General features: G+C 47.0%; 2 protein-coding genes across 4 annotated transcripts in view; both read right to left on the bottom strand.

Moving 5' to 3' along the window:
* Window positions 1-759: 759 nt before the first annotated feature.
* Window positions 760-26134, bottom strand: THEM5 (thioesterase superfamily member 5). Of its 3 annotated transcripts, XM_037060347.1 has the most exons (7): window positions 26060-26134; window positions 7542-7820; window positions 6469-6670; window positions 5251-5389; window positions 1642-1752; window positions 1256-1380; window positions 760-943 (listed from the first exon to the last, which is right to left on the bottom strand). In XM_037060347.1, exons 1-7 carry the CDS (start codon window positions 26102-26104, stop codon window positions 909-911), a joined length of 936 nt encoding a protein of 311 aa, XP_036916242.1. In that variant the 5' UTR covers window positions 26105-26134; the 3' UTR covers window positions 760-908. The 3 variants fall into 3 exon arrangements, with proteins under 3 accessions (XP_036916242.1, XP_036916241.1, XP_036916243.1); XM_037060346.1 differs by lacking the exon at window positions 26060-26134 and having other exon boundaries at window positions 7542-9590; XM_037060348.1 differs by lacking the exons at window positions 760-943; window positions 1256-1380; window positions 1642-1752; window positions 5251-5389; window positions 26060-26134 and adding an exon at window positions 5440-5589 and having other exon boundaries at window positions 7542-9605.
* Window positions 23297-26686, bottom strand: part of THEM4 (thioesterase superfamily member 4) — a 39900-nt gene continuing 36510 nt past the window's right edge. The window contains exons 5-6 of the mRNA XM_037060349.1: window positions 26060-26184; window positions 23297-23648 (exon numbers count right to left, since the gene is read on the bottom strand). Of these exons, the coding sequence (XP_036916244.1) occupies window positions 23611-23648; window positions 26060-26184 (163 nt within the window). The 3' untranslated portion in view covers window positions 23297-23610. The remainder of the gene's footprint in view (window positions 23649-26059; window positions 26185-26686) is intronic.

Below are 26686 nucleotides of genomic sequence, written 5' to 3'. Positions count from 1 at the left end.
CTTTCATCTTTAGGGCTCTGAGCCCCGTCAGGCCCTTACTCTCTCTAGTTTGGAGTCCCACAAGGTTCTCCTAACAAGAGCTCTCACCCTTAGTCTTGCTGACCTCCTACTGCCACCAGGGTCATCTTTCTTAAAAACAAAAACAAAACTGTATGTCGTTCTCTAGCCCAAACCCAGTTAAGGCTCCCTGTTGCCTACAAGACAAAGTTCAAACACCACAGCAGGGTTTACGGAGCCTTCTGTGGCCTGCCTCTGTCCCTGCCCCCTTCTCTTTCCTCAAACTCCTGCCCCACCCACTCCTTGCCGTTTTTTTTTTTCCCCCAAGGTCACTGTGCTCTCTCACTGTTCTGTGCCTTTGCTCTTACTGTTCCCTCCTCCTGGAGAATCCTCCGTCCCCCGCCTGCCTAGAGAACACCACTTAGCTTTTGAGACTTGGTTTCAGAACAGCTTCCTCTAGAAAGCCTTTTTTAAAAAACCACTTTCATAGAGTAAAACTGACAGTCCGCCCCAGTGTCTGCACTGCACCCATGCCAGGGGCCGAGGTGGAGAGGAGAACCAATGGGGCGCTCTGTGACTCAGCTCCGGCTGCACCTCAAGGCCGTGGGTCCGCTCTTTTCATGGCTGTGTGTTTAGTGCCTGACTTAGCGCTGGTGCCTGGCAGGGGCTCAGTAAATCTCTTCCATTGGTGCTGATTGGGAAGGTGGGTGTGTGGGAGGCCCTGGAAGGACTTTGACTTACAACTACAGAAGCGTCTTGGGCTGAGAGTGGGGTTGTGAGGCTTTATTTGCTCAGAGGAAAGTGCCCCCTCCCTCACCTCATCAGTGGCTTCCCTGGGGAGCCCTCCCTGCCCTGCAGTGGGTCCCAGGCAGGCTGGACAGAGGAAGGCTCTCCTGAAGGTAGAGTGACTGCTACTCCTGTTCCAGCTGCAGCCGAAAGAAAACACCTGCAAGAGAAGGGCGAACGGGGTGGCAGGAATGAGGGCAGAGATGGCAGGAGCTTGGTGGGGCACTCTGAGCATTTGCATTCAGTTGCCCAGCTCCTGGGTCCTGTCCTGCAGTATAAGCTGGGCAATCAGCCATCGGAAAAACAAATCGTAGTTGGTCTGTCCCTCACTTCACCCTGTCTACAGCAGGCATCCAATCCCAGGTTGAAAAGCAGGACCTCAGCTTGGGACTGGATCCTTAGTATTCTTTCTTCCATTTGTTCCGGGGCTGGTTGTGGCAGGACAGGGCCTGGTGCTGAAGGACCTCTTTACCTGAGGACTTGGCATAGATGGTCTTCTGGTCTCTGCTCTGGGTGATGCAGGACATGTGAAGCTTCTGGTCCTCAATCTTTTCCACGTCAATGTTTAGTACAGCCAGAGAGCCCACGGGGATCAAGCTGGGAGAGGAGAAGGCTTAGTTCAGCCTTCATACAAACCCCTGGCCCTTGCTCCTTCACCCCTCTCATCCCCCATCATTCTCTTCATCCCACCTTGCCTCAAGGACTATGGTGGCTCTGGGCTCAGGACCCGCCTGCCAGCTCCCAGAACTGGGGAAGGTGACAGACGGGCGGGGCTCCCGTACCCGCCCTGCCCAGGACAGCCACTCCCCAGGATTAAAAGAACCACCACTGGCCAGCACTGTGAGGAGCTGTACTTACTTTTTGAACCTGATGTTGATGCTTAGTGTGAGCAGCCCCTCTCCAGCCAGGTAGGCAGTTTTAGAAAAGGTCTCATCTATCATAGCTGCCAGGGACCCGCCGTGGGCAAACCTGGGGTGGGGGTGGGGAGCAAGGCTGGGCTGCAGCACTGGGCAGACTGGTTTCCTGTGCCTTCCCCACCCTGAGGCAGAACCACCCCGCCTCTGCCTTTCCCGGGGAGACCAAGGACCCGGAGATGGATCCCACCTAATAGAATCAGTCAAAATCAACTGTTGCTTCAGCGTGTTAGGTACAATGAATTATTTCATTTCACCAGGAAAAAAGTTTTTTTCCCCTGATAGAGTTAATAGGAAAGCATGTTTCTGATTCGTCACCTAATTGCTGGTAGCAATTGCCAGAATTTGAGGGGCACACTCACAGAGGGGAAGGAAAACCCCAGACTTGTTTGGCTTAGTCTCTGAGGAACAGGCAAGCTCCACCTTATGAGCCAGTGCTGAGCCCACATTAAAAAAATATTGTTTGTTAATTTTTTTAGAGACAAGGCAAGGGAGAGAGAAATAGAGGGAGAGGAACATCAATCTGATCAGTTGCTTCTCTTAGGCGCCCCCAAATTGGAGCAGTGACCTTTTGCTTGGCAACTGAGCCACACTGGCCAGGGCCTGAGCCCACATTTTCAAGACAGGTAACTGTGAAAGCTAACTTATGACACAAACTTATGACATAAAGTGCCGATAAAGGGGACTCCCGAGCAGCGCTGCCTGAGAAAGCCCAGGACCCCCTTCACAGGGTGTGGCCAGCGTCTGGTCATTTGAAGTGCAGAAAACTGTTCTCTGTAGGCTGACCAATGCTACTTCACTGTTGGTTAAGTTGGGGACGACTGGAAGGCACCTGGCTTTAGAATGCAGATAACACAACACAGATTCGAGTTTCTGGCATTCAAAAGCACAGTTCCAATTCTCCATGGACCCAGGCACCTGTCCGGGCTGTATCACATGGGTTACCTGTGCTACAGCTCCTCCCACCAGCAGGCTCGCCATGGAGCCACACCCACCTGGTGTGACTCCTGTTTGATCTGGGGCAACCTGTTAAACCTTTCTGAGCCCTAGTTTTCCAGGACGAATTGTGAAAAAACATTCTTATCAGATTAGTTGAGGTAATGTTTTCAAAGCCTCATATCCACTTCTTGTCACTTCCCTCCCCACACTGCCCTCACTGGCCAGGCCAGACCATAGGCAAGTGCCTCAATTCTGCAGGGCGGCTCTTGGCCAGTCAGCAGCCTACCTCTCCTCGCCTAGGGGCGGGGTGGGTACTTGTGAGACAATAGAAAACTTACAGATTGGTCTCTGCCCCCAGCCTGGCACATAGCTCCTGAAACCCTTGCAATTTCCAGGTGGATAGGAATCTTTCATTAGGCAGATGTCTCCTGGATACCCCAGGTCACCAGAAAGATCAAGCATGGTTCGAAGCTTGGACTTTTCTGCCCTGCCTCCTTCCCTGCCCCCCACCCCCACATTCTCTTGAGAAGGGAGAAGGACTGGAAATGGAGTTAATGATTAATCAGGCCTCCATAAGGAAGCCTCCATGGAATCCCAAAAGTGCGGAGTCCAGAGGCCTCTAGGCTGGCAAACACACTCACACTGGGAGGGGGATGCACCCCAATTCCACGAAGACAAGCTCCTGTGCTCAGGACCCTCCTAAGCCTTACCCCACACATCTCTCCATCTGAATGTTCACCTGTCTCTTTTACCAAATCCTCTAATACACTGGTGAGCATGTTTCCCTGAGTTCTCTGAGTCACTCTAGCAGACCAATCAAACCCTGGGAAGGGATTGTGGGAACTTCAGATTTGTAGCCAAATCAGAAGTTATGAGTAACTTGGGGACCTACTACTTGTGATTGGCATCTGAAGGGGGGCAGTCATGTAGGACTGAGTCCTTAACCTGTGGGATCTGACACTCTGTCCAGGTAGACAGTGTTGGAATTGAGGTAAATTGTGGGATACTTCACTGGTGTCCCAGAGTATTGCTTGGTGTGGGAGGGAAGAACCTCCACATATTTGGTGGCCAGAAGTGTCAGAAGTGGAGCGTTCTGTGTGAGCAGTATGGGGACACAGGGGAAAGAAAGACGGAAGAACTGTGTTTTTCCCTGCACAGGAGGTAGACTGAACTGGGATTTTCTAATTCAGTAGTAATCTCTTCTCTGGACCCCTGAAGTACACTGACCTCAGGGTGGGATGGTCCTCCAATAAAAGCCAGCCACACGTAACCCCCATCCCCGCCTCCTTGAGGTCTTCTTCTTCAGAAGGCAGGGGATCCCTGACCTGGGCAGGGCTCTGGCCTTGTTCTCTGGGTCTGCATACACTAGTGTGGAAATCAGTGTCTCCACGGAAGGTGCCAAGGGCTGCAGTCTGAACCCACCACCCATGGAGGGCTGACATCCACTAAACTCTGTGAATTCTTTTTTACTACAGTTGGGTCCTTCTCAGGCCTTGGGACCCTGAAGCTTATTCTTATCTCTCCTTCCTCTGTCTCCCTTGCAGGAATTCCAGCAATCCCAACAACCTTCAGTGACTGCCCAAAGCAGGAACTGGGAGAAAATTATGGATTGGGTGGTTCACTAGCCTTAGGCAAGAGGCTCAGGGACAGCCTGATTTAAAACAGTTTTTAAAAAAGTCTTACCTGAGAATATGTTTATTGATTTGAGAGAGAGGGAGAGAGAAACATCAATGTGAAAGAAACATCGATGTGAAAGAGAAACATTGATCCATTGCCTCCTGTATGCACCCTGACCAGGGATCGAACCCACAACCTAGGTATGTGCCCTGACCAAGAATTGAATCTGGAAACTTTTGGTGTGTGGAACGATGCTCCAATCAAGCCACCCAGCCAAAGCCACCCTGATATTCCTTGTGGATGTATTTATGTCCAGAGTGGGGTCTTTCCTAGCTCCCTTCCAAGTTTAGAGGCAGTAGAATGCAGTGGAGAGATAGCAATGGACTTGGAGCCCCACTTCCTGGACTAGAGTCCTGCATCTGACCTTGATTGCATTGTGTTACCTTGGGCAAGTTAAGTTCTCTTACCTCGGTGTGCATCAGTTTGCCTGTGGGTAAAACACGAAGTGTGGATAGATGGCGTGTGATAGCTGTTTTGTGCTTTATGGTTGATGAGCACATAGGCCCATGATATATCTGTCAGCCACCCTGGTAGGTAGGTACTATTGCCCCAGGTTTTATGTAAGACGACTGAGAGCCAGAGGTTAAATTGCTTGCTTGAGGTTCCAAGGCTGGCAGTGGCAGAACAGGACTGGAGGCCTGGCTCCTCTTCCAAGTTCGCCACATCCTTCTCAAAGTGGCCTGTAAAACCCCTTCTAACTGGAAAATTCTTGCACTTAGGAGGAATTCCTGCAGCTGGGAGGGAGATAAGGAGCCTCTCCTTTATCCACACAATTGGACTGGGTTCAGTGACTCAAATGTCCTTGCAGGCTAGTGCAACCCCACCCAGCTCCTTAGGGAGAGGTAGTCGCAGGGCCTGGTGTGTGCCCCATCCACCTGCTGAGCCAAGCCCCAGAAGCAGCCAAGGACTTCCACCTCAGCCTTGTCTGTAGCCTTACCCAGGGGGCCCCTCCAAGTAGGGGCCTGGTTGGAAAAGACAGATGGACTTCTTCTTGGATGGATGAAAAAAGATGACATACTCATAGCCTCGTCCTTCCACTGGGATGCACCTGGTGAAGAGGCGCCAGTCACTTTTGTCTGGGGAGAGATGGGCATTGGAGCAGCTGGAGGAGGGAGTGCACAGGGCAAGGATGGGGTGCCAGTCATTCAGCACCACGGGGTTGAGGCCTGAGTCAGGCACAGGGTCAAGGAGAGAACCAGAGGACGCCCAGGCTCCACACCCAGGAGTCTTCCATCAGAGACCAGAGGCACAGCCATGTCCTCAGGAAGCCCTGGGTCTGGAGGGAGAAACATGCAGGAAGCTCCCTGGCTAAGGGTGGGTATAGGATCGGGATCAGGTCAGGACTTTAACAGACTCTATACACTGAAAATTTAAAAATGCAACTCACGTGATTCATCTATAGTAATTCAAAATAACAACAATACTAAACAGCAAAATAAGTGCAGAAAAGCTCACCCAAATTCTGATTCCACCCCGCCAAAGACAACTACAACTATATCCTTTTTGGATGGGTACCAACTTCTTTCAAAAATTATTTTGGTGCCCTTGCTTTTTTTGTGCCATAAACCCAAGGGTAGTCTGTGTATCATACCATCCATTCATCACTGGGCAGGAAAAACATACACATGAATGAGAGTCAAGAAAACATGGACACACACTTGCTTACACCCAGGCACACGCACACACACATACAAGCAAAAATATGGAGGTAGAAAACTGTCACTCTGGTGGGTATTTCAGGAGAGTCAGTGTGGGCCTAGCAGAGCATTGATGTGGGCAGGGCCTGCAGTGCCGGAGGGGCCCCAAAGCCTTTTGGGCTGGGGGAGGAGGATTTGGGATGAAGCCAAAGGGTGGAGGTCTGAGATGGCAGTTCTCCCGTGGGGCGTCTAGGGTAAGCTCTTTTCAGATGGGAGGAGAGAGCCCAGACAACCAGAGGATGCATTCCCTGTCTGGGGCTGTAGCACAAGGGGAGGAGTTAGCAAAAAAACAAAACAAAACAAAACAAACCAAAACACACAAAAAAACTTCTGGCTGAGAGTCAGGAGCTGTGAGTTTCCTTCCCCCGTGTCTTTGAACACAGGGGCAGGGGTTGGCTGACCTGACTCCAGTGGGCTGGGACAGCTGTGCTGATGAACCTTCTCAGGCCAGGCCTTACCTGAGGTGACTGCTAACCCAGATGGGAGCTTGAGCCCCTGGATGTGATCTCTGTTGGACTTGAAGGAAGGCAATTTGATCCAGCCATCGGCCTTAGTCTTCTCCAGAAATTCCTGGTACAGGCTCAGCATGTCCGGACACCAGCTGGCATTCGGAAGGGCATAATCCTTTAAATCTGTCCTCTCTAGGCAGAATTTTGAGACCTGAGTGAGAAAAGTCAGGGAGATTAGACTAGTGTGCTCCTGCATTCTTGGTTTCCTTAATCCCTTCCACCAGTGGTGACCTGAGGGAAATGCCCATCTTCCTTGCAGGGGGTTTGGGTGACTGGGCTAGGAGACCTTAAGGCACAAAGTAAGGGGAGAAAAGGAATCGGGGCTGACAATTAGGGGCATGTTGCTTGTGGTTTGTGCCTGGCAATTATCCTGTTTTAAAACCTGTGAGCTGTTCTTTGAAGCTGTGAATTGCCAGGATTAACCCCACTGTAAAGATGGAGAAACTGAGGAAATATGGTAAGGCTGCCAAGCTTGTGAGTGTGAGAGCTGTTGGTCAGACTAGAGCCCTTTCTGAGAGACTGTCTTCCCTGGGGGCTGACCACAGTTGGTGAGGACCGTGGTTACCAGTTCTCCCCCTCGGACTACTCCAGCTTGTCCACAGCTGTGGGCCTGCCCCAGCAGGGTGGCTCCTTTCAAATGGGTTTTGAATGCCAGGTGGGATGAGAGATCCCCTATGGCTTCACATGCAGCAATCACAGCTGTGGGCAGTAAGCCAGGGGCTTGCCAAGATCACACACAGGGTCCTCCCACTGGGGATGCCCCAGCTCAGCCGCAGCAGGAGGAGAGTGATTCACTGGATGGCCACACACAATTCAGGCGAGTACGACAATGTCCTGGTGGTCTTAGTTTTTGATCTAGGCTACTTGGTGTCCCCAGAGCATCTTCCCTTTGCCAAATCAAATAGTTCCCTAACACGTGTCCACCTGCCCTGGCCACAATCTAGGAAGAGGAGATTTGGGGTGTTCCTTACGTCCTCGGCCCCCAGGGAAAGGGCTGTCCATTGGCTGAGCTGGGAACTCACCAGGGAGTCCGTGGAGGATCCGAATGCTGAGGCAGGGCTGAGTCTGGGCAGGATGCGGGGGGCACCAGGAAGGGCTCCGTGGTGGCTGAGTCTTGCTGCACCTTGGAGGCCTCTTCTTATCATGGCTGAGCTCTGGGGTCCAGTTGGCAGGGCTGCTGCCTGAGTCTTGAGGAAGCCACGGGTGAGAGCACTTTTCAGCAGCACCTTGGGGCCTGCACAGCCAGCCCTCAGACAGGCCTCCCCCTTTCTGTCACAAAAGGTTTCATCTGCAACCTTCCACTGCAGGAGGCCAGACAAGACCAGGTTGGTTGAAAAACACCCACAGGTGCTTGGGGCCTTAGCCCCACCCTGGGCTTGGGGAGGGGCAGATGCAGTTAGGGCAAGAGTGTGTACGTAGCAGGGCTGGCTTGAGTCCAGAAAGAAGTATTTGTTAAAGAAGCAAGAAAACATGTTAAAATATGCACAGAGAAAGAGTACACGGAGGCTTGGAGAGCTGCCCTGGAGTTCTGGGGGGAGAACCCAGAAGAATTCCCAGAAAGATAAAGGAAGCCTGTCTCTTGATTATAGGGTGTTGGTGGTGTGTCAGTGTATGTTGGTGTGTGCTCTCAAATCTTGGTTACCATTCTGGGACTCAGAAAACCAACCCAGAGCCCTTAGCCAGGCAAAAAGCAGCACGGGGAATCCCCTACCTGCTGGTCTCCAGCAGGGATAGACGGGGAGGGGAAGGACTTGGAGCGGAGAACAGAAAATCATGTGGGAGGAAGCAGCTTAGCAAGGGTCCTCCATGGCTTTGGAAACTCCAGGGAGGGGACGATGGCAACAGAAAGTGCTGAGGGTGAGGGGAGGCATGGAGGGGGGCAGGGGAAACTGTCCCTGCTAAGCCTGGAAAAGAGGTAGGTTTGAGTTGGGGGTTGGCAGTGCTCAGCCAGCATTTGCAAGGTTGTGGACTTTTTTTCTTCTGGTGGTGTTTCTCCTTTTCAGTTAAAACTGCCAGTTTTCAAGTAAAAGTCCCCGTTTCTAGTTCACTAGGATAAAGCATATTCTAAAGGTCAGAACCGTACAAATGCAGAATTATAAGAATAATAATGGTGATGACACGTTGGCGGGTTCTGAAAGAGCAAACCGATTTAACGTGGAAGTTTAAGAGTCTTGTCCCACTTTCTGGATTCGGCTGCCCTAGAAGACTAGAGTATAAATGTTTTCCTTATCTCTTATGAAGCTTTGAATGAGACTTCCTCAAAGACTGGAGGAACCAGTTTTTTAAAATCTATCCCGGTTCTGGGTCCAACCAAAAATATGTGAATTAGTTGTCAACACTAAAACAGGGAGTTTCATACAAAGCAAAGGGTCAAGGATCTCCAGGTAATTGGGAAGATCTGGCAAGGGTGCATCTTCATTCCTCCGCAGCAGCCTCAGCCAGCTGGAGCTGACGCCCCGCGCCCTCTGGCTTGTCTGGTGTCTCCAGGGTACTGGGTATTTCTTCATTCCCTCTGCCTGCCTCTGAGGGAGGTTCTTGATTTGGAAGATAAGACTTGAGGAGGAGACAAGAGGAGTCTGAGGGAAAGGGGAGAGTCAAATCTCCACAGGGACCCTCAAAGACTGGGAGCTGATCTCAGAAAGGCTGCCCAGGGGAGATGCACGGGCTATTCTCCCGAGTCAGTAGTTGTACCTGGGAAAGGAAATTCTTGTTTCATTGCCTCAGGGCCACTTGGGAGCTGGGTTATCACCCTTTCTGTGGCCAGATTTTCTCTGCAGTTTGTACATCCCAGTGAAATCTCCATCTCTTGTTGCCTGACTAGAGGAGTCACACCTTCTGGGAAACAATAGAAAATGATTGGTCTTTGCCCCGTGTTCCTGGCACAGAACTCCTGGATGGCTTAGAATTCCCTGGGTGACAGGAGTGTCTTTTGTTCTAAGGAGAGGGCTCTGGGTGGGCTCCTGGATGCAGCTGACCACCAGAAGGACCAAGCCATGATCAGGAACTTGGAATTTTTAGTTTCACTTTCCCTCCTGCAGGAAGGGGAAGGAGACTGGAGATGGAGTTAATATTGATCACGCCTCTGTGAAGAAGCCTCCACAAAATCCCCAAAGTATGGGGTTTACAGAGCTTCCAGGATGGCAAACCCCAGCTCCGTGGAGAACCTGTAAGTGTTTCTCTGAGTTCTGTGAACTCTTCTAGCAAATGATTGAATCCAAGGATGGTGGGACCTCCGATTTGTAGCCAAGTCAGACAGAAGTTGTGGGTAACCCAGGGACCTACTACTTTTAGTTGGCATCTGAAATGATGTCAACTCAGTCGTGGGTCTGCACTTATTCTGGTTAGTGTTAGAATTAAAATGTGGGGCATGCGTCCAGCCGGAATCCCAGAGAATTACTTGCTGTGGGGGAATAACTCCCACATCTGGTGTCGGAAGTGTTGTGTGGAGGGTGAGGGAGAAACACAAAATTTTTCTCATAGATACCTTCCCACTTTAGTTGTTTCACAATTTTTTGGTTAAATCAGCTTTCAAATATTTACATCATTATGAGTTATGTCCATTTTGCTCTGGGCCTTAGCACATATTATAGTTCTATTTCTTTTCTTGTGTAACTCTTATTTTCCTTGAGTTGGTAATTACCAAGGTTTGGCTGGAGGCTCTGGTCTAGGGGAATACAGGGCAACTGAAGGAGCTGACTGGTGGTTGAGGGGATCAACCGTCATCTCCCAGCTGGGAGGGAAGAGAGTCCAAGAGAGAGAAAGGAAAAGAAATGAAGGTCTGGCTAGATCTGTGGTACTGAGAGCAGACATAATGTGTTCAAGAGCATGGCCAATTGAAGATAATTAGAAACAAAGCGTCCGAGAGAACATTGACGGTGATGGCCGAACCGTGGATGAGGCCCTGATTTGGGTAGCTGGAGGAGCATGGAGGAGGCCGGTGAAGGCCATCCTGGGAGAGAAACGTTAGAATTGTGGAGAAAGCACTCTTCCCCTTTTCTGACTCTTTTCCCACTGTTTCACAGATCTTGTGGATTCTCCCTGCAACAGTGATCCCTTTCTAGATGTAGACTGGGAGGTCAGCTATCCAGAAAGATGGGAAGGTGCTTGGCTAGTGCCTTGAGTGGTTTCTATTACCTGGGCTCTGGCCCAGTGATTCTTCTGTGAACTCAAAGAGATCAAACAAAACCAGAGAAAAGAAAGTGTCTCCCCAGACTTGGGCTCTCTGGGGAAGCAATCAGAAAAGAAGAGGCTAGTCTTGTTGCCTGCCTGGTCCATTTCCAGTTTGGGATCTCTGGGCAATGTTGAGTCTGGGGGCTCCTCTTGCTGAGATATTAAATATTTCCAGAAACACACCCTGGATCTGACCGGCCAGGGGGTGCACAGGGGAACCGGCAGTGATGTGCTGGTAAATAGTCAACAACCAGCTCTTTGCAGGGAGGAAGCTCTAATTGGTAGCATTTGCCAATTTCTGTGGTATAAATATTTCTGGAGTGGCTGATTTCAAGCTACCAGTGTGAAGCCACTGACACTCACTGTGAAGTTGGGAAGAAATGTGCACAATTGGCTCCTGCAAGTTTGTAGGAACTGGTTCTAGCACACCACTGAACTAGAAACTTCTTTGGCGTGGAGAGAAGCAACAGGAGTAACTAAGGCCTTGGTAGGTGCAGCAATCATTTCATGGTCCCAGCCTTTTCTCCCTTTTATTAGGCTCCCAAGTCTAAAGTCACGTCACTTCTTTCCTTGGAGTTTCCTTTTCTCACAAGGCTGACTATGCTGTAGCACTTAGTCTTTCCAGATCGTTCTGGACATGTGGTGGAGCTCCCGTGAGGTGGGCTGCACTTCCAGGTCATTCTGTTGGGATGGCCCCCACCTGAAAGGAACTTCCATGGTGGTCCTCCCTAGATGCTATTGCTATTTAGCCCTCTGTGAACTCAATTCCTCCTGAAGCCTGGCCCTGTAGGCTCACCCAGGGTGATTGCTGGAGGGCTCCCAGACTGCCCATTCGCCTCTCGGTCCATGGCTGACCTTTATACTCTGCTCTGGCTAACCTGGCCCTCAGGGAAACTCAGTTTCTTGATATTATGACCTAAGGGTCAGGGGTCAGGCTGGGTGGGGGCAGCTGTGCACAACAGAGAGTGAGGGGAAAAGTGGGCGTACACAGAGTAGTCAGCCCTGGCTCAGCCTCACTCAGGAGCTGTCATGATGCAGGACACGCCTAGTGCCAGTTTCCCTACTTTTTCAAGAAAAGCCAGCCCAAATCCAGACTTCTATGTGAACCAGACAATCGCGGTTCGATTCCCAGTCAGGGCACATGCCTGGGTTGCAGGCCGGTTCCTTGCAGGCTAACTACCAACAGGGGATGCACAAAAGGCAACCATACATTGATGTTTCTCTCCCTCTCTCCTTCCCCTCTAAAGATAAATAAATAAATAAAATCTTTAAAAAAATATTGCATGAACCAAAGCAAACATCTCCAGCTGGATCTTGTGCTGCAGGCTGCTGATTGCGCCACACAGTCCCTTTCCTCCCATTATTCTTCCCAAGTCTGTTGCTTGTGTGCCCAGATCTAGTCTCTCTGCTCCCAGATCAGCTGTCTTTTCCTGGTTCCTTTTTGGGGGGACCTTCCTAAGATTCAGTTTACAACATCAACACCCACTTTTGGGTGGGCCCTTTGGAAAGGAAAATAACTCTCACATGTCGAAGCCAGTTGGCTGTATGCTGCCTCAGGGTTTTTGCTTCATCCAGTTTCTAAGGTTTTGGGTCTTGATTTCGGATGGGAAGTATTAATTGGGATGCTTGGGGAAGAGCAGAAACTGAGCTTCAGACTATAACCAACACAGGGAAAAGGCTGTCTTCACTGTCTTCACTGAGTGTGGGGCACAGCATGGAGGTAGAAAATGTGGTTGCTTAGTACTCTGCCCAAAGGGGCCCTGGGTGGCTGGACTGGTGGTGTCCCTGCCTGGAAGGGCAGGGCTGGGGCAGAGGCTCGTGTGCAGAGGGAACAGGGAGCTGATAGCAAGTGCTGGCTCCCAATGCCACTGCCTGTGTGATTACTAGGCTGATGGAGGGGTTTGTACAGGGACAGAGAATGTGCCAGGAATGAGGGGAACATGAGTTGCCCCCAGAAACGTGAGAGCCCCTGCCACAGCTCAGCTGGAACTGAGTTCCTGTTTGTGAGCCCCTGAGAGCAGAGTCAGGACCTCTCTGCTCAGAAAGTGACAAATCCTGCAGGGTGTGTGTTTGTGTGTGTGTGTGCACACACTCAGGGTGGGGGCACAGGCATTGCCAGGTCTGAAATCCCCTTTTCCTCAAACCCAGACAATCACTGAAGAGGTGGCTTCTCCAAACCAGTGGAAAGGCCACATGGTGCCACTGGCACATCTGCTTTACCAGCTTGGGGTACAAGGTAAGGTCACATTCCTTTTAAAAGCATATTAAATGATTAATACCAGCCCCACGATCTCCTGAGCCCCTCTGTCTCCTGAAAACTCTGATATAGGGTTTCAGTCACTGTTCAACCAGTCAGGGGCAAAGCTCACAAATCCTCTGAGTGTGGACACCCTCTGAGCAGCACCCAGCTGCCGTTGAGTGCCTGGAATCCCTGTCCCCTTTCCTCAGGGCCAGGGGCATCCTGTGGCGGAGCGTGTGTCCACACAGGATAATCAGACGGTACAGAGCTAAGTTCTGCAGCCCTGATGGGGCATCACTTCTGTTGATGAGTCACAGGAGGGGCTAGGGTGTGGCAAGGGCCTGTGAAGGCTGAAGGAGAAAGGAGGCACCACCAGGCCTTGGGAGCAGTGGAAGGAGATGCTCATTAGGAGATTCACCTCCCAAGTGGCTCCTGGAGGAGCCTGAACTCTGTCCCTCACAGAGAAGCCACCTAGGGCTCTCCCACCTCCAGCCCCTAAGCTAGGAGCCCTCCCCTTTTGGGGGCAGTTTTCCCTGCTAACCTCCTTGTAGCCGCCCTTCTCCACCTCCCATCTCCACAGCCGGTCCTCCGGCCTCCAGGTAGTGGTGTGGGGGAGGTCAGTTTTTCTCTCCAAATTCTTCTCATCTTTCGCAAGAGTTGCCAGAGCCCCAAACACAGGCCAGAAAGGTTGGCGTCTGAAAAACCGGTTCCTCCTCCCTGGGGGCTGGGAGGCTCTGTCGTCATACCTCTGGGGAATGTACAGTTGGTATTCCAATCTTTGAAGGCCCTGGCAAGATTAAGGTTTGAAGAGGCAACCAACTGATATTTCTCTGTTATCAATGTTTCTCTCCCTCTCCTTTTCCAACCCTTCCCGTCTCTCTAAAAATAAGCAAGTAAGTAAGTAAGTAAGTAAGTAAATAAATAAATCTTTTAAAAAGTTTCATATTAAACTGCCTGACCATGGGTTCCTTCCTGGAAACTGAGCTGTTCAGGAGTGTCTAGCTCTGGGGCTCTGCCTCGGTCTCTGTCTATGAAGACAGAGAAAGAACCCATTGGGAGGGCCCTTCCTTCCTGAGGCTGTGGCTCTTGGCCTTCAGCAGGGATGGGAGATTGGGAGATGTGGTCTTGAAACCAGAAAAGACACTGGGGTTTGGGCTGCCCGTCACTACCAAACACAATAAGCAATGACAGCGATAGAATCTTTACTAGCACTTAATTCAGATGGCCATCGATCGATCTGAGAAGATAGTGGGTTCATACTCTAACAGACCATCTTGTTTTTTCTTTCCAGGCCGAGGTTTTTATAGCAGGGAATAAACAAGGTATGGTGAGGGGTTTTGAAGTTCAGGGAGGATTAGGTGAAAGAAACTGCAACATTCCAGTCCTGGGCAGTTAGCTATTCCCAGAGGTGGGTGGTTGTCTGTCTCTCCCTGGAACACAAAGGCCCGGATGCCTCCAGTTGTCCCCAGGTGGTGATCTTTAGCAGTGTCCCAGGAGGTCGGCTGTTTTCTCAGGAGCCAGAGTGGGTCTTATCTGGAGTTTCTGAAACTAAAGTTTTAACATATACATTACTTGCTAGGCTCATAACTTTTTACCTTAAACTAAGATTTTCCAACAGGAGACCTCTCCCTCAAAGGAGTCAACAGTCTCCTTTGAGGGAGAGGTCTCCTGTCCATGGCTGGGCACTGGGCACATGGCATTGTCACTGTGTCTTGGTGGCCTTGTCAGAATGGAACAATGTCATAGTTGCTCTGGTGTAGAGTTTGTTGTTGCAGAGAAAATCTTGCTCCCTCCCTGGTGTCCTCTGTTAGTCTTAGCTAGCCTGGCTCTTGGACACTGTGGACCCCACTGCTTTTCTTTTTTAAAAGACTTTATTTATTTTTTAGAAAGAGGGGAAAGGAGGAAGAAAGAGACAGAGACATCGATTGGTGGCATTTTGCACGCCCCCCCCCCCCATGGGGGACCTGGCCCACAACCCAGGCATGTGCCCTGACTGGGAATTGAACTTGGGACGTTTCAGTTGGCAGGCTGGTGTTCAACCCACTGAGCAACACCAGCCACAGGCCTGATGCTTTTTTCTAGATAAACTTTTATTTTTAAAAAATTCTTTAAAAAATTTATTGATTTTAGAGAGACACAAACATTGATTTTGTTGTTGTTGTTGCATGGATGATTATTGTATGTGCCCTGATGAGAGATGGAACCGGCAACCTTGTTGTATCGGGGTGACACTCTAACCAACTGAATCACACAGCCAGAGCTGACCCCAGTGCTTTACTCCCTGCCCTCCCACCTCTGGCAGCTGTGGCTCCAGAAGTTGCCTGGCTCTTTTAATGCGCACACAAATATACAAAGGACTTACACAACTCCACTCTGAGAAGACAAGCAACCCAATTAAAAAATAGGTGAAGAGCCCTGGCTGGCGTAGCTCAGTGGATTGAGCAAGGGCCTGCGAACCAGATGATCGAGGTTTGATTCCCAGTCAGGGCACATGCCTGGGTTGCAGGCTGGTTCCTTGCAGGCTAACTACCAGCAGGGGATGCACAAAAGGCAACCATACATTGCTGTTTCTCTCCCTCTCTCCTTCCCCTCTAAGATAAATAAATAAATAAAATTTAAAAAAAAAAGTAGGTGAAGGACTTGAACAGACACTTCTCCAAGGAGGATATACAGAGGATCCAGAGACACATGTAAAGATGCTCGATATCGCTAGCTCTCAGAGAGATGCAAATTAAAACCACAAATTAAAACCACTTTACACCCGTCAGAATGGCTATCATAAACAAAGCAACAAACAACAAGTGTTGGAGAGGTTGTGGGGAAAAGGGGACCCTAGTTCATTGTTGGTGGGATTGCAGACTGGTATAACCACTACGGAAAACAGTATGGAATTTTCTAAGAAAACTAAAAGTCAATCTGCCTTTTGATCCAGCAATTCCACTGCTAGGATGTTATTGTGGCCACACAGGCACATCCTTGGTTCCATGAGGAGAGTCACCTTTATTTTCAGGTGGGTGGGGCCAGAAGAGCAAGTTCCTCTCCTAAGAGTGAGGCTCACCTCTGGGGGCTCCTGTTAACCCAGTGGGCCTGGGTTCCCACTGCTACAGTGCTCTACAGACACAGGCCTTCAGCTGTGGTCACACACATGACCACCCAGGGCATGCAGATTCCACCACCCAAAAGGCTGAAAGGGGCCAGTTTTAGAGTCTGGCCAGCTTATGGCCCTGATTCCACAAAGCTCTTCCCTTTCCTCCTCTTGCCCACTGTTCCTGCCTCTATCTGCCCTCTTTCCTCCCACTGTACTGCCACCCATGCTACCTAGGAACTTCCAGACAAGATTCTAAAACTTTGAATTTTAGACCCCCAGGATCCTATGCAGATAATCCCCCTTTTCCATACTGATTCTCTAGGTGCCATAAATCGGTAGTAAGGTGGGCAGGTGTGTGAGGGGGTAGAAAAAGGGTGATTTAGCTCTACCTGTCCTGAAGGCCTGACAAGATTCCACTACTGGAGACAGAAAGGTGGGTGATACATAAACCAGAACTGGCTACTTTTCTTGGAAAAATGTTTTCCTGTAATAACTCACCAGGCACTACTCTGTTGATTCTAAGTTGAGTTTATCTCCTATCGGCTTTAAAGTTCCTTGACTATAGCTATGTTTATTTAATACATGTGTTACAGGACAGGGCCAAGGGGGGTTATGATATACTTTTACCGAAAGGAACCCCCACTAGGTTTGCTATGGAAACCTTTCCTCTGGCGTTTCTGAGAAATGCCAGGGGAAAGACCGTCTCTCAATGCCAGAGATTTGTGAAAAGGAAAGGAAATATTTGTTTAAAGCTATACAGACTTAGAGTACTGACCTGATGTCTTCATTAAAATATTAAAGTCTTTTAGGATACCCACAGATGCACACGGTCCTTCCTTCTCCCTTTGCCCTAGTCTGGGGTACCGTATTTCAGGAAAAGAAGTAGAAGTCCGTGATTCAGGCTCCTGGCATCATCGGCTGTCTCTCTGCCAGGATCTCCAGTTAATCCAAAGTCATGTGGCACCTCCTTATGGTCCACCAGCAAGAGTCCTTCCACCCTTTTCTTCCAGGGAAAGTCTCTCCTGCTTCCTAAGCCACATGGCAAAAGGGAACACCCCAAAGCCATGTGGTCCTCACTCTCGCCAAACCTGCAGGGTCCCCACTCTGCCAAAGCTGTGTGGTTCTTCCCTGGAGTGGCGGCTGAGTCTAGATTTAAATCCCCACACCAATCTTCTTCTGCAGCCCCATTTCCAATTCCTCCTACAATCGGTGACACCTTCTAGCATTCCTGTATTCTTCCAGCTTTCCTGGGCTGCCATAGTGAGTCTGGGCAGGTGTGGCCCCATGGCATGGAGCCAATCTTCTCCAAGCTCTCACACAGGTGCTGTAACCAGGGGGAGCTACAACCCCCTTACATCGTGGGTGGAAGTCACTTCCATGCCCCTGACTCAAAGCATGGCCACAGCTATTTAACGTATCTAAGCAACCAGTTAAGGGTTATAGATATGTTAAATGACCACGCCTGAGGTTAGCTGCAAAGCTGTGGCTGTATAAAACAGCTCTGCATGTTCCTGCTCCACGTGTCCTTTCCCCCAACTCACACCTGTTGGGAGTGAGGGGTGAGGACATCCTATATATCTTACTAATATTTCCTGGACACCTTGAGTTCTGGACCCCGTTCCAAATCCCTATTTGGGCCCCTGCTCTTGGCTGCACCCTGTTATATACGGGCTCCAAACACTCAACACATTGCTGTGTCTTGTGGGCTCAAAAGTGTGCTGACATGACTCTCAACCAATGTGGGCAAAGAGTGACAATTACAGAAAACACGCGCTTCGCATTCACTGACTCATTTAACTCCCATGGCAGTCCTAAAAAATAAGGACTCATGTTACCTCCATTTCACAAATGAGGAAATGGGGGCACTCAGAGGCTACCTAACTTGCCCAGAAGGTTAGGACTTGAACAGAAAGGACCTGAACCCAGGGCATCTAGCCCCCAAGCCCAGGCTCCCACTTCCTTTCACTGAGACAGATCGTGGGCTGCCAGAGGACTGCCCTCTCGAGGCAGCCTAGGCAGATGAGGAGCTAGCAGACCAAGCTACCAGCCAGACGCTGTAAACGTGGATTAAGTGTCTCCTTAGATGAGCAGCAATAGAAGCCAAGTTTCGGCAAGTTTTATCTTCCCAGGGCAAGGGTGTTCTAGTCCGATCACTTCCCTCTCTCCCTGGGGATATGCCGTGTAATGACTGCATACCTCCTCTGAGCTGCACTAAGTGAGGTATGTGGACTTCCTCTTCTACGCACCAAATCCCTATGAGATACTCAATATTTTTAAAAATTCAGTTTTGTCCTGACCTGTGTGGTTCAGTGGGCTGGGTGTCGTCCTGCAAACAGAAAGGCCACTGGTTCAATTCTCCATCATGGCACATGTCTGGGTTGTGGCCAGCCCGCCAATTGGGGTGTGTGATGGATGTGTCTCTTCCACATTGATGTTTCTCTCCTTCTCTTTCTCCCTCCCTTCCCCTTGCTCTAAAAAATAAATAAAAAATCTAAAAAAATATCAGGCTCTCTTGACGGTAATAGTTATGATCCAAGAACATTTTTTTAAAAAAAATTCAGTTTTTATTTTATCAAAGTAATTTCTTGCATGAAGTTTGGAATCAAGCCTTGTGGAAGCAAAATTTATTATAAAAACAGTGTATATCCTCTACCTTGCTCCATTCGCATTTCCACAGACTCAACCACTTTGAAATATTATAGCTGTTTCTTTCATTTTAAAAACTTGCTTAAAGTGCTTTTTGATTTTTCAGTGTTAGGTTTGTACTTGGTTACTTTGGTTTCACTTTCCTTACTAACATTTCCATATTTTATTTTGAATTAGAACCTATGAAACTTCAAAATATACATATGCTGTTTTTAATAGAAGCTTTGTAAGAATTTGTGTATTTAGTGATTAAATGCTGAGATTACTATTATTTTAATTTTCTCTTAACAAAATTTTAAAAAGGCAATCCTGGCATTGGGAGCCTCAATTCTGGTTTATTTTATTTTTAAAAATATCACAAGTCTTTAGTCTTTCATGCTGTGATTTATTTGTTTCCAGTTTTTAAATTTTGAAGGCTTTGTTCCAACAGCACTCCCATGCTTTTATCACAAATACAGTACACAATGAGGAAAATTCAGTCACTGCTAATATCAGTCTAATAACTAGGCTTGCAAACCTGCTACATAAAAATCGTCAAGTACTACCTCCCCCCACTGTAGGATTATGTAGTTTGGGATCATCCCTGCTACTCTCATTCAGATTACCTAATCCTCATTAGCTGTTTATTGCTACATTACCTCAAATTTTAGCAACACTATTTCTGAGGGTCAGGAACCCACAAGTACATTAATTGGGTGGTTTTGGTTCAGGGTCTCTCATGAAGTTGCAGGCTGCTGGGGCTGCATTCTCTGAAGACTAGACTGGGGGTGGAAACTTCAGCTCCTTAACACATGCACCTCTCTGTAGAGATGCTCTTCACATGGGATTCCTCAAAGTGAATGATGAGGAGCAGGGAGAGAGAAATCTTGTATCTTTAAATTTTGCTTAACTCATTTATTTGCTCTAGTTTTTTTATATGGATTCTTTGGGATTATCTATATACAGAATCATGTCATCTGCGAATACTTCTTCCTTTCCAATTTGAATGTCTTTCTTTTTATTGCTCAATTGCTCTGTCTAGGATTTCTAGTATTATGCTGAATAGCAGTAGTAAAAGTGAATTTGGTTTTTTCCTGATTTTAGGGGGATGGCTTTTAGTTTTTCACCTTTCAGTGTGATATTGGTTATGAGTTTTCTAGTTGTTCTTTATCATGTTAAGGAAGTTTTTATTCTGAATATTTGTCATGAAAGACTATTGGATTTTGTCAATGCCTTTCCTGCACCCATTGAGAGGTTTATGTAGTTTTGTTTATTAATGTGGTATATTACACTGATTAATTTCCTTGTGTCAAACTACTCTTCTATTTCTGGAATAAATCCCACCTGGTCATAATGAGTCATCTTTTTTTTTTTAATTTTATTTATTTATTTATCTTTAGAGGGGAAGGAGAAAGGGAGAGAAACATCAATGTATGGTTGCCTTTCATGCGTCCCCTGCTGGTAGTTGGCCTGCAAGGAAACGGCCTGCAACCCAGGTATGTGCCCTGACTGGGAATCGAACTGCGATCCTCTGGTTCGCAGGTCTGTGCTCAATCCACTGAGCTACACCAGCCAGGTGAGTCATCTTTTTAAATGTGCTGTTTGACTCAGTTTGCTAGTATCTTGTCGAGGATTTTCAGTCTGTAGTTTTTTTCCTCCTTGTGGTATTTTTGTCTGCAGCCCACTTAATTTTATATCCATAGTTAGGATGAAGAATAAACCAATCCTGTAATTATGAGCTTGTAATAGTAGCACCAGACCAAAAATACTATTAAAATTTTTTTTAAATATTTTATTTATTAATTTTTTTTAGAGAGAGGGGAAGGGAAGGAGAAAGAGTAGGAGAGAAACATCAGTGTGTGGTTGCCTCTCATGTGTCCCCTACTGGGGACCTGGCCTGCAACCCAGGCATGTGCCTTGATGGGGAATCGAACAGGTGACCCTTTGCTTCACAGGCCCGTGCTCAATCCACTGAGTTACACCAGCCAGGGCTAAAAGAAAAATTTTTTTAAGATTTTATTTTTAGAGAGAGGGGAGGGAGGAAGAGAAGGACAGAAACATCAACTGGTTGCCTCTTGCAAACTGGGAATTGAACTAGAGACCTTTCAGTTCATAGGCCAACGATTAACCTACTGAGCTACACCAGCCAGGGCACAAATTTCCAACCTCTCTGAGACATAAAATCCATGACTGACTTTTGGTGATTTAAATTTGAAAGAAACTGCCTTATTATCTCTATCACAGAGAATGTTGTATACTTGGCACGGAAGAATATATATTTGGCTAGGGTTCCACAATGACTGTTTATTAGGCAGAACAACAATCTGGCTGCTGGAATAGAGAAAAGGCTGGGATCCCGAGAAGGCGATGGGGTGGGAAACAGAGGAACATGAGGGACACAAGCTTCCTCAACACAGAACAAAAAGGTTTTATCGACTTCCTTTTGTTTCCTTCTTGCTTTCCCATTAGAGAAAAAAAGATAATATTTTTCATTTTTTATTCCTCCAACAATGTATTTCTGCACATGACTATCTTCTATTACGCTTCTTAGAAATTAAGAAACCTGTGGTTAAGACAAAAACTCACTGCCTAGTTTGTACTGATAGTTCAAAGATATTTGAACAGTGGACAACATCAATTTCCAATCTTTTCTTTAAAAAAGATATTATTTTTTTACAGGGGAAGGGAGTGAGAAAGAGAAGGAGAAATCTGTTGCCTCTTGTACATGCCCTGTCTGGGACTGAACCCACAATCCACATACCTTGACTGGCAATTGAACGGGTGACCTTTTGCTTGGTGGGACAAGGCCCAATGAACTGAGCTACACAGGTCAGGGTGATTCCTAACCTTCATTCTAAATGCTACCACCACTCTGTTAGAAAGGAGATAGTGGGCAAGGAGGAATAGCTCCATGGTTTATGGAGGAAACTTGTGATAGAGAGGAGCTGGCAACAGTTCTGATTGCACCTCCCTTCTTTCTGACTCTTTAGCTGCCTTTGGCCAAACATACTTTATCCAAATACAACCCGATGAAGGCAAGAATGCCAGAGTTTGATGAAGCTTAAGAACAGTCTTCTGCAAAGCAGAGAAAACGTTTTGACCTTACTAGGAACGCCTGCTTTTCTTTCAGCCGGGCTTGTGCAGTCTCATTCACATGCTGCAATGTACCCTGGATGTGATCGAACCAGTGTGAGAATTAAAACTAAAAGTGGATAACAAAGGGAGCTGGAGCGCACTTAATAGAAAGAAAAACTGGCCATCTGGCATTCTTTCAGTTAGGTTCTTTTGCCCTGAATGTAGCTCTGATGTGCTTTAGCAGTTTTGCAAACCTGTTCAGATTCACTAAATGATTGAAGTACCTTCAATGTCTAAATTCCTACTTGTCAGGTGAAATGAGACAGCAGTGCTGGGCTCACTGCTTAGGCTCCACATGGGTCCACAAAAAGCAAGTTGTTACAGCCGTCATAAGAGCCCACTATCTCTGTCATTTCAGGATTAAATAGAAGGAAGACAGGGAAGAAAGGGTGGCTGTTGCTATGTAAACGGCAAAGCTGTCAGCGCAAGCAGCTCCCTGGCACTCCAAGCTCTATCAGGATTTCCAAGAAGAGGAAACTGCCAAACTCACCTCTGTACTGGCCTGTCTGCTGTGGTCTTTCTTTTTCTTTTCCTTCTTTCCATAAGAGAAAGTTTATTTAGAAAGTTGCAGAGGTAGAAGAAGTGAGCCACAGAAAGCATGGGTTCAGGAAACAAGTTACAGAAAAAGAAGGGCCCTCTGAGCTTAGGAGAAAGATAGACAAGCACCTTGCAAAAGGAAAAAGAAAGGAGAGATTAGGGTGTATTGGGGGTGGGGGGAGAGAAACAGAGAGAGAGAGAGAGAAGGAGAGAAACACCAACTGGTTGCCTCTGGTACGCAGCCAACTAGGGATTGAACCTGAAACATAAGTATGTGCCCAGACTGGGAATTGAACCCCCAACCTTTTGGTACATGGGATTGTTCCAACCAACTGAGCCACCCAGCCAGGGCTCTTCCCCAAATTCTTATGTTGAAACCCTAATGTCTAATGTGATGGTACTAATAGGTGGGGCCTTTGGGAGATGCTTAAGTAATGAGGATGGAGTCCTCATGAACGGGATTAGTGTCTTTATAGAAGAGGACCCAGAGAGATCCCTAGCCCCTTCCCCCATATGAGGAACAGTGAGAGGCATCCACTATCAACCTGAAAGCAAGTCTTCACCAAGGTGACCATAATGGGGTTTTGATCTTGGACTTCCCAGCCTCCAGAACCATGAGCAATAAATTTCTGTTGTTTATTAACTACTCAGTCTGTGGTATTTTGTTTTGGCAGCTTAAATAGATCATGACATATAGGAAACAAATCCAGGCTCCTTCAAGTGATGGTAAATTAAGCTGTTGGTTAAGGTACAACTGCATGGCCCATGTTAAAGATGGCACAGTGATTCTAGATCCCTAGAATCCAAGAGAACTGAATTGAGGTATCTATTCCCACAAGAACTAGTTGTGTTTCCTACTGTAGTAAAAAAGGTTTGTTAAGAAACAACAAAGTTAGCTTTGTCATTTATTGATCATGAATGTACACACATACATATTACACACATGCATATATGCACACACATATTTGTTCCTTCTTTTGTTGTTCTGCAATGTCCAAGTTTGCAGATATCACACTAGGGAGAGCCATTCAAATGTCAGGAAAACCACGTATTCTAAGGACACATAAAAATTGCTGATACTCTCACACGAAGTGTTTTTACATTAAAAAGTTTACAAGGTAGGAATAGAGTTCCTGAAGTTGTATTCGAAGACTGTTCAGGAAGGCAGTGTTAGTAGGCTTCACCCTATGGGGTGCTCAACAGCGGGTGAGCAGAGCAGGACTGGGGCCACATTTTCTTCTGGAGGAAGGAGAGCCTTATGCAGGTAGAGTAAAACTTATCAGAAGCTCTTTCCACATCAAGCGTTTTTTTCAGGATCCAGCTGTATAAATAAGCCTAAACAAACAAAAAACAAACAAAAAAAAACCCTGAAGATAAGTCAACTGACTTTAACCTGATGGGACTTCTCTAAATAGAAATGTACATATTCAAAGAAAGGCATTTAGATTCATATTTAGATTTATTTTTTCAGCTAAACTGAGAATCAACTTTTGACTATCTCAATACTGTAATATCTTCCCTAGGTAACAGATCCTCTACTTGGTCACTTTATGGTTCATCGCCACTTCCATTAGAGACAGTCAGGGAAGTGAAAGTAAGTAAAATTACAACTCAGCCATCTGGTACCCTTTATGACACTGAAAGGTTTGGTAAGATAGGAAATATAAACTACAGTCTGAAATGAAGTTTTTAAATTTATGTATTCAAATTATTCATAATCTTTTTCCTGCTTCTCTTATCTATTATTCCAGCAAACAACTGATGCTTAGGGCAAACAATGAATTTCTTTTTTTTTAAAGATTTTATTTACTTACCTTTAGAGGGGGAGGGAAGGAGAGAGGGAGAGAATATCAATGTATGGTTGCCTCTCATGGGTTCCCTGCTGGGAACTGGCCTGCAACCCAGGCATGTGCCCTGACTGGGAATCGAACCATGATCCTCTGGTTTGCAGGCCTGCACTCAATCCACTGAGTTACATCAGCCAGGGCAAAAAAATGAATTTCTTACACACAAAAAGCATTAACCATAAAGGAAAAGAATTTAATTAATATGACTAAATTAACATTAAAAACTTTTGTCCATAAAAAAGATAATTCTTAAAGAAAATAAAAGATAACTTGTAAACTGAAAGAGGATATGTACAGTTTATGTATCCAATAAAAAGATTAGCTTAGTATAAAATAATTATAAATAATTATAAACCAACCTACCTGGTTCCCTTGCCAAGGGCAGCCAATATTAATGTGTGTGACTTTCCTAAAATAGTTTATGCAATACAAATATATACAGGTATGTTTACTTCCCTCCCACTTATTTTTCATTTTGAAATAATTTCAAGCTTACAAAAAACGTGTGAGACTACTACAAAGAACTATTTGCTCCTAAACCATTGGAGAGTAATTTGCCAAAATTTGTACAAAATGACAATATAAAGTTACTCAATACAGCATTATTTGCAGAAGCAAAAGACTGGGAAAACACACATGTCCAACACCTCCAATTCCAACCCACACCACAGGGTTCATTCGCATTTGCTCTCTTTCCACACTGGGAACTCGCTCCTCTGACAGGGAGAAGCCTGGCTCTCATGACTGCCAGCCCATACTGGTGCCACCCTCTCTCTGTGGGTTCTACACCCACGCCGCTGTCTGTGTAGAAGCCTTGCCTAGCCTACTTGGGCTCTGACACCCTATGCTGGGTCACGCACCCATGTGGACACCCTCCGTGCTCCACTCAGGCTCCAACATGGTGCTGGGCCTCAGCAGCCACCTCTCCCTTTGGCCTCCCCTCCGCCCTGAGCCTACCAAGCCTGACTACATAACTTTTGAATAAATTATTCCGGAAGGAAGAGGTGAAAGGGAAAGAAGAAAAGGGGAAGAGAATGAGAAGAACCTCTTTTACTTTTTCTACACTAATGATAACATCTGCATATTGTATTTTTCATTCAACATACAGGGTCTGGCAGAAGTAACGCCTGCTCGAGTGTGGTTGGTAGGGTAGTGATATGGGTGTAATATTTTATAGTTTTAATTTGAACATTTCACCTAAAGCGTCATATGGTGTGCTTGAGTGTGATGTGGTTACGTTACAGAGTTACATGCTTGCGATTTTGTAATAAAAAGGGGGTGTTATTTGTGCTGGACCCTGTATATCAATGAGGGCTCCATGGTATGTATGGAGAGTTTCCTTACTCTAATTTGTGGCACCACAACATCCCGTAGTACTTTTTATGGCACACATTATACAGTACGGATAAGCTGTAGTCTTTTGAACTTGTCTCCTATCTATGGATATCTGTGTTTTGCCAATCTTCTGTTATTCCACATAACATTGCCGGAGTGACACACTTGCTGGGACCCAGTACAGCCACGTGCACTGTAATTTTGCACCTGTTATGACACTGGTGGCGTGAAGCCCTGGAAATGGGCCAAAGGGTACATGACTTGGTGATTTTGATCAATAGCATCAAATAGCTCCCTACCAGCATGTATAAGGAATATCTTTATTCTTAACTTACTCTTTGAATGCCAGGGAATTAAACATTTCTGGGCATGTGTGACTTATAAAACCAAAGCAAAACAAACAAACAAACAAAGACCACCACCACCACCACAAAACCCAGAAAAACACAATTTAACTAAATCCAAACAAATACCCCAAAGCAAAACAACAACAACAACAACAACAAAAACCAAACCCAAACCAAACTAAACCAAACCAAAATAAAAGGGGCGGCAGCTTCCTACTTGTTGCCTCTGAGTACAGGGTATTCTTATCAACACTCCGAACATCACAGGAAATAAACAGTTTCCTTCCTTCGATATTATCAAGTTGGGTACTGATCACAACAACAGAACCAAGGGGGACAGGTCTGCAGAAGAAAAAAAAAGGGAAAAAATTAGTTTTTACCAGATTTATGTAACACTGAGATGCGATCAAGTACATGACAAGGGGTGGCAACTTACGATACTTGGGTTCAGAAAGTGCTGACTGTTCTAAATGAAATATTCCTTAAAAATGCTGACACCAGCAGCCACTCACATCCTTTTCCTCCCAAGCACCACTCACTGCTCTGCTGGGTTGGGATCAAAGGATCCCCGGGGATTACAGCTTTGTGGTGGCACAGGCTGTCCCAGCTGCTGATCCCGGACAGTCTGAAGGGAGCTAGAACCCCTCAAAGAAATGAAAAGAGGACCATGGGATAGCCCCAGTCAGCTTCTCTCATTTTCCCCGTCATTATCAAAATTTCCCACCCAATTCCTTTCGAGTAACTTTCTCTAGAAGGGCACTTAATACCAACGAATTGCTGGTAACACCTCAATGTGCTAATAAGCAGTGCTGTCCAATACAACTTGATGTGATGACAGAAATGT

Source organism: Sturnira hondurensis, unplaced genomic scaffold (genome assembly GCF_014824575.4).
Source record: "Sturnira hondurensis isolate 20B ecotype Veracruz unplaced genomic scaffold, ASM1482457v3 Scaffold0011744, whole genome shotgun sequence".
In the NCBI taxonomy this organism is placed as follows: domain Eukaryota; kingdom Metazoa; phylum Chordata; class Mammalia; order Chiroptera; family Phyllostomidae; genus Sturnira; species Sturnira hondurensis.
This window is presented reverse-complemented; position numbering and strand designations above follow the sequence as displayed.

Bases quoted from the DNA above. Each gene is read 5' to 3' on its own strand.
- THEM5 (XM_037060346.1), bottom strand. From the start codon at position 7,991: ATGTTTTCTTGCTTCTTTAACAAATACTTCTTTCTGGACTCAAGCCAG. The intron at 1,381-1,641 runs GTAAGTACAGCT...CTCCTCTCCCAG, and splicing joins ATCAACATCAGGTTCAAAAA to CTTGATCCCCGTGGGCTCTC. The intron at 944-1,255 runs GTAAAGAGGTCC...CTTCTCTTGCAG, and splicing joins CATCTATGCCAAGTCCTCAG to GTGTTTTCTTTCGGCTGCAG.